This window comes from Bradysia coprophila, chromosome II (assembly GCF_014529535.1).
Source record: "Bradysia coprophila strain Holo2 chromosome II, BU_Bcop_v1, whole genome shotgun sequence".
NCBI classification, from domain to species: Eukaryota; Metazoa; Arthropoda; class Insecta; order Diptera; family Sciaridae; genus Bradysia; species Bradysia coprophila.
Genome location: NC_050735.1, coordinates 11,112,908 through 11,118,907, shown reverse-complemented (window position 1 = coordinate 11,118,907; position 6,000 = coordinate 11,112,908). Strand labels below are relative to the sequence as shown.

The 6,000-nt window shown below is 39.0% G+C and overlaps 3 protein-coding genes across 3 annotated transcripts; 1 reads left to right on the top strand and 2 right to left on the bottom strand.

Moving 5' to 3' along the window:
• The first annotated feature begins 80 nt into the window (after nucleotides 1–80).
• LOC119072830 (RIP-like protein) lies at nucleotides 81–1,090 on the top strand. Its single transcript, XM_037178136.1, has 4 exons — nucleotides 81–294; nucleotides 371–436; nucleotides 509–612; nucleotides 667–1,090. Exons 1-4 carry the CDS (start codon nucleotides 199–201, stop codon nucleotides 986–988), a joined length of 588 nt encoding a protein of 195 aa, XP_037034031.1. The 5' UTR covers nucleotides 81–198; the 3' UTR covers nucleotides 989–1,090.
• LOC119072813 (mitochondrial mRNA pseudouridine synthase Trub2-like) lies at nucleotides 1,068–2,658 on the bottom strand. The gene is made up of 4 exons (XM_037178111.1): nucleotides 2,452–2,658; nucleotides 2,201–2,389; nucleotides 1,728–2,131; nucleotides 1,068–1,321 (listed from the first exon to the last, which is right to left on the bottom strand). The coding sequence occupies exons 1-4, from the start codon at nucleotides 2,588–2,590 to the stop codon at nucleotides 1,103–1,105; spliced, it is 951 nt and encodes a 316-aa protein (XP_037034006.1). The 5' UTR covers nucleotides 2,591–2,658; the 3' UTR covers nucleotides 1,068–1,102.
• Nucleotides 2,659–3,581: 923 nt separating this feature from the next.
• LOC119072801 (2-oxoglutarate-dependent dioxygenase htyE-like) lies at nucleotides 3,582–5,396 on the bottom strand. The gene is made up of 6 exons (XM_037178102.1): nucleotides 5,366–5,396; nucleotides 4,994–5,119; nucleotides 4,614–4,735; nucleotides 4,163–4,550; nucleotides 3,991–4,101; nucleotides 3,582–3,921 (listed from the first exon to the last, which is right to left on the bottom strand). The coding sequence occupies exons 1-6, from the start codon at nucleotides 5,390–5,392 to the stop codon at nucleotides 3,709–3,711; spliced, it is 987 nt and encodes a 328-aa protein (XP_037033997.1). The 5' UTR covers nucleotides 5,393–5,396; the 3' UTR covers nucleotides 3,582–3,708.
• Nucleotides 5,397–6,000: the final 604 nt, after the last annotated feature.

Below are 6,000 nucleotides of genomic sequence, written 5' to 3'. Positions count from 1 at the left end.
CGCCGCTCTCGAGACGCATTGTAATTCTTCCAACATTCCAGTCTTTTCTTCCATTTTCTTTTGTATATCAAAGTGACATTTAAGAATATACATACTGTAAACACTGCAACTGTACTGACACAAAATTCGGTTTTCTATTTGTAATAGTTACGTTAAAAATTCCGACAAAAAATTGTGATTTAAACCAAAAACGAAACGATGACAACCACATCGATAGCTCAAAAGATAAAAGAGAGGAATACCGCTCGTCAATTAAGATTCGGTTCTCCAAAATTACGTGACCATTTGCGACAGGTAGGACAAACAAAAACATTACACAGGCAAGACAAGCACTTCAACGATCTTTTGTTGTATATCCGATTAAAATTAGAAATGCCGAAGCAGAATAAAGGAATCCCGTGTGATGTCATTCGATAACAACAGAGCATTCGAAAATGTAAGTCGAAACTGGTTACGCTATTCAAGTAAAAACGAAATTATGAATTTCGATATTTTTTTTCTACGAAAGGACTTCTTATCCCGTATTGTAAAAGACGAACTCCGAGAAATGGACATTGACATTGAGCTGCAAACGCAATTTTATGCAGAAATCGAACAGGAGATCTTACAATGGTCAGTGAAATTTTGACTTTCGCCTGAATTATGAAATTGATCGAAAATTTTCAGGACAATTGAAGAATTCGAACGAGAAAATGATTACCTCCTCAACGATAGGCCAACATTTTTCTGTCCTTTTTGTCAAAAGTCCGAACTGAATTTCCATTCGGCCGATGTGGATCAGATGTCGTGCCAGAGATGTGGCATTCGCTTCAAGTGCCTCGGAACACCCGACCAATTCCATGAACTTTTCCAACGACGGCTGGTACAGCACGAGTTGATATGCGATGAAAATTTGAACTTTTTCGTCGAACCAATTGCACCGAACGCAGCCGTCCAGGGACTGAATGCCATTTGTATGGAATGTGATTTTTACGCGAAACTCTATTGAGATTCTGCCGGCAAGCCGGCGTTTCGCTTGTGTGTACATAGCCGTAAATAATAAGACTTGAAAATTGTAAATTTTCTAAATGAACGACATGAAAAACAAAAACTTTTTCGTCTTTTATTGTGGTTCTTGCTCCTTCTCTGTCAGTTCAACATTTTCTTGCCGTAACATGTTCGGATGTTCATCAATGATTTGTCGGCACTGAGCCATATTGGTCACAACCTCTTGTAAATGCCAATTGCTTCGCAACAACGAATCTTTGTTGGTAAAATGTCCATGACGAATGCACCGTACGCCGGTGCAGCAGGCCACAGAGTGTAGTTGTAATCCGATTTCCTGAAATGTTAGAGGCAAATTTTATGTAATGGGAATATTCAAGGCCATCGATTCGTTGTAAGTTTTGCTTCTAAGGCTTGATTTCCATTTACCAAAAAAGTACTCTCCGTGTGAGAGACAAAATTTAATTTTTTCGATTTTTGCTTTGTTTACTTGACTGAAAACCATACTTAATGCTTGCCATCTACTTAACATTTTTCGTCGTAAGAGAGCTCAGTGAAGGTTTTGTATTGGTCAAAAAACGAGAGACACGAATTTCTCCCAATAGAAATCCTTCACGGTGCTCTCTTACGACAAATCAATGGACACCTCAAAGGCACAGTGAGGGAGAGATAGAGAGAAGACAGTCGTCAGAAATCAGTCACCAAACTCAAAAAATTCAAATCGCTTCCCCGCACCCACTCACCTGAATCAGTTCACCAAAATACTTCACATGCTCATTGATCGCATGGATCTCTATTGTAAACTTCGGCCGATCGAATTGTACGCATTTCATTCCATACAAAATGGGCACCGTCTGGCTGGCAGGACGAATCAATCCCCTCTTAGCTATTTCAAAGGCCGAATTCGATTGAATGTGTACACCGCATAGTTCGAACATTTTCCGTTGATGGGACGCCTGCATCGATGATAGAATTGCGTTCATTTTGTCGGGCCATACGTGTGTGTAGTTGGCTCGGGCAATGACTAGTGAATCTTTGAAATTATTTTCAGTTGATGTGCCCAGTTCACCGGTTACGTGATACACGCGGATCAGGCGATTGTCGCGAATTCGGTGTATTTGCTGAGTGCCCGCATTCAGGCCGACCACTAAAATGTCAAACAATTTTCAATTTGAATCCGAACAAATTCGACTGATTGATGGATGGCAAGACGTACACAAAACGCCGGATGTTAATCGAGACAGATGCGATGTGTTGAATTTAAAGTCGCTAATTTGATGTCGCTCTCCAACGGTCAGAACATGATCACTCCAGTCAGTCGCAACGTCCACTTTATATCGATCATGGGCTGCGTCTGAAATGACTACACGTTCTATGGGGGGTCGAGTTTGAAGACTGTTTAAACCTGACAAAAGTGGGGATCAGTTACATCTTAACAGACAACTTAACGAGTAAACGTTAACGCACCTTTACACAAATTGCCCAGTAAGGATCTTTTGATGTTGTTAACGCTAACGCCGGCTGGTTTGTACACGTTTATGATTCCATTTAGAGTATTCAACACAGTGTTCGCATCTTTTATGTGAGCCAGCATCGAGTTTTGCATTTTGATTTTATTTTTATGCACCTTATTTGTTGGCTAAGGGCGAGAGGCTATGTGTGTATGCTCGGTTGTGACATGTCAAAAGTGTCAGAAATAATGTCACTGGCTATAGGGTAAATATGTCAGACATTGACATTGTTACCGTTGCTACATGAAATCAATGAAAGTGTAAACCAATGAAAGTATATAAGTATACATTTACTTTCATTGGTGTAAACCAGGTATGGTCTGTTCATATAAACCGAAGCAATGCAAGTGTAAACCAGGTATGGTCTGTTCATACAAACCGGAGGACATAGCGATTTCATACAAACAAATTCACCTCTCATGAGAGGTGAGTTTGTTTATATGAAATCGCTGTGTCCTCCGCTCCATACAAAGTTTGACCAAGGCTGTAAACTATGGGGAGGTCACGCAGATACAGATACGCGGGTGGCACACCACACTTGATGATAAAATGGCCGATTTCATACAAAAATTCACCTACTGTGATGATTCTCATCGCCGTGATGATGTGGTGAATTTTTTTTGTATGTAAAATCATCAGACGTGGTGTGTTCCCGCGTATCTAATAAAATGGCGGTCTGCGTGACCTCCCCAAAGTATACAGTCTTGAGTTTGACATTCGACCATACCTTGGGTTGACGTTCATTGTACACACTAGCATCTAGTGTCAGTTGGGAATATGATATTTCTATTGTTAAAACCGGTTTTATCCGATTTTAGCTGATTTAAATAATAGAAATATTTTATTCTCGATGACACTAGATGCTAATGTGTGTTGGCCTTGACCGCCTAGACCTCATTCTTCAACACATAGAAACACAAAGAAATAGCGATTCAAATTCATACAAATTCAGATCAGTTCAGATAAAATCAGGTTTTCCATTTTCAGGTTCCTATTCCGAGTGTGTTATTGGGGCTATTTTGTCCAACTGTTTGTACTCGTATCTATTCTAAGCAGATACTTCTCGCAGACTTTTCATGTTTGTGATACCCTTTATTAAAAGATGGGGTAAATATTTCAGAAACAACTCATGTGTACTAATTGCTACGTGTATGGCTAAGGGAAGTGATAGAAATTCGTATCCGTTATAAGTTGCTGTATTGATCGTCGTCACTCAATAAAGTGTAGCGTTTTCAATACGCTCCTGGTAATGTTTGTATGCATTAACCGGTTGGTTGTTAAACTTCTGGAATTGAATTTCCTTTTCCGGTAAAACCGGAATTATCGGAAAAACGTCCGTATCACCATCGGGATTGATGAAGAATACTAAACTCTGTCGAGGATCTTTCGCCTCTTTTCCCTCTGTTATTATTCGTACCCGATGTGGCTGTTGATTTAAACATTTTCCTTTTCTTTTTATTTGGCCAGTCCATTGAGAAATCGAAATAAATCTTACCGCAGCATGAAAATGTCCACCAGTCCAGTACTCCATTAACTGCCCACTGTTTAAGAGAATTGCATTTTTGACTGGAACAGCTGAAATCCATTCGCCTTCCGACGTTTTCACCTGTACAAGAAAAAACAATAAAATTTTATCGTTCGATCATCCTCGATTGTTCGGATAAAACCTCTAGTCCTCCAACCATATCCTGAATGAGGAAGGTTATCGATCCCCAATCTTTGTGTTCTCCACATCGTATGGCATTCGGTGGAAAATTGGCATTCGGATTTAATTTGTAGTAATATAGTGAGCGTAGTTGCGAATGGGTGCTGATGGAGTGGTCACCAAGATTTCGGTGCGTTGAAGTGAATGTTCCTTCCTCCAGCTCCAAGCATATCTCTATGCATCGGAAAATTTTCTTACCAGCTTTTTCCAATTCACTTCTCACATCGTCAATAGCTTGCTTAAAACCTGGCACATCGTCGTCCGGGTACATTTTCTCATCGTAAGCCTCTGGACCCCAAATGTCCCAGAATTCTCTTAACTCGGTAGAGTTTTTCGCATCTTCATTCAGACTGCAATTGAGTGGAAACGTTTTTTATCGGAAATGAATCGAAAAACGAGGTAATTTTCCATACAATTCGTCACCGGGAGCTGAATATCCGTGGAACGATTTCTTCGGAGAGACTTTCCTATATTTCAGTTTAGTTTCAACCGGTAATTCAAAGAACTTTTTCGATACTTCGTGCACTTTTTCAATCTGATCAATAAAAAATTTTAGTGTGAGTAAAAAGTCAGTCTACCATTTACAGCTAGAAAAGAAGAGGCAAAAATTTCGATCCATACTCAAGTCTTACGAACCACAGTCTTACTTTTCCAATATACTCTCTCACTCTTCCATCCATTAAAACTCATACACAAGAACATTCCTCCATAGTGGCACTATGTGGTTCGAAATTGTTTACTAGAGTAGTGTAAGCGTGCCGCGAAGTGTTTTTAAATCAACATCAATTGATACCTTTTCCATGGACACACCAACATTTATCAGGTTACACATGCCAATACCGGTCATTGCTCTTCCGATTTCTTTAGCAATTTCATTGTAATTCTCAAAGCTGACCTCTTCGAAATCCCCTTCGGCAATGGGTTGTGATGAAAGTTCATGGTTTGACCGTCGAAACTGATCGCCAGCGCCAATGTCAACATTTTCTTTTTGATTTTTCACTTCAACGATCTATTGAAATTGAGATATAGACTCAATAAACCAGTTTATTCAACGTATACTAAATGCCTGAAACATAAATAGTTACACAAATTGTGTATTTACTGAGCGTCATAGACCTGAAACGTCATTCTTCTTCTTCTTAAAATGGCGAAAATCACAACCCATAGCAGCACAATCAATTAACGGAATCATTTCTCTGAAAATAACAAAGATATTGTCATATAGTTGCGAGTGTCTTTTATGAGGAATTCACTGGTATCAACTCTATTCAAACTCGTATTTATAAACTGGATTTTCAGATGGATGGTATGGAAAATTTTTCGCATCAAAATTTGAATAAAACTGGAATTTTTAAATAATTGAAAATTTTTTCAGAACTGTGAATATTGCGTGGTGTACAGTAGACTTTACAACACAAATAAGTATTAATTAGTATTACGTTCAGAAAGATAAACATTGAACTAATGGCTGATTCAGTGCTGAAAAATAGTATTTTACATGCTACATGCGTCGAAAACCGACTTTTTCATGTTCAAGCATCACTTTTGACGCCCTCAGCATGTCAAATCCCACTCGGGATAAAAATGATAAGTCTCGTTTTCGTGTGTTTATCGACCTCGTCTACGCTTCGTATCAACAAAATTCACACGAAAACTCTACATTTCATCTTTTTATTCGTAGTCGTGTAATAGTATATTACGTCCTTGCTTGTAAGTTTGTTTTGGCAAGTGTGAGTTTTGCAGAACGAGCCGAAGACGAGTGGAGTAATGACACAAGCCAAAACAATAACTTACAAAAAA

What these genes read in the sequence shown, in the direction of transcription:
- LOC119072830 (XM_037178136.1), top strand. Translation starts at nt 199, where the DNA reads ATGACAACCACATCGATAGCTCAAAAGATAAAAGAGAGGAATACCGCT. An exon ending in TACGTGACCATTTGCGACAG is followed by an intron (nt 295 to 370) that starts GTAGGACAAACA and finishes GATTAAAATTAG; the next exon opens with AAATGCCGAAGCAGAATAAA. An exon ending in GAACAGGAGATCTTACAATG is followed by an intron (nt 613 to 666) that starts GTCAGTGAAATT and finishes GAAAATTTTCAG; the next exon opens with GACAATTGAAGAATTCGAAC.
- LOC119072813 (XM_037178111.1), bottom strand. Translation starts at nt 2,590, where the DNA reads ATGCAAAACTCGATGCTGGCTCACATAAAAGATGCGAACACTGTGTTG. An exon ending in ATTAACATCCGGCGTTTTGT is followed by an intron (nt 2,132 to 2,200) that starts GTACGTCTTGCC and finishes TTGACATTTTAG; the next exon opens with TGGTCGGCCTGAATGCGGGC. An exon ending in ATTTTGGTGAACTGATTCAG is followed by an intron (nt 1,322 to 1,727) that starts GTGAGTGGGTGC and finishes CTAACATTTCAG; the next exon opens with GAAATCGGATTACAACTACA.
- LOC119072801 (XM_037178102.1), bottom strand. Translation starts at nt 5,392, where the DNA reads ATGATTCCGTTAATTGATTGTGCTGCT. An exon ending in ATATGGTTGGAGGACTAGAG is followed by an intron (nt 4,102 to 4,162) that starts GTTTTATCCGAA and finishes TTTCTTGTACAG; the next exon opens with GTGAAAACGTCGGAAGGCGA. An exon ending in GTGGACATTTTCATGCTGCG is followed by an intron (nt 3,922 to 3,990) that starts GTAAGATTTATT and finishes TTAAATCAACAG; the next exon opens with CCACATCGGGTACGAATAAT.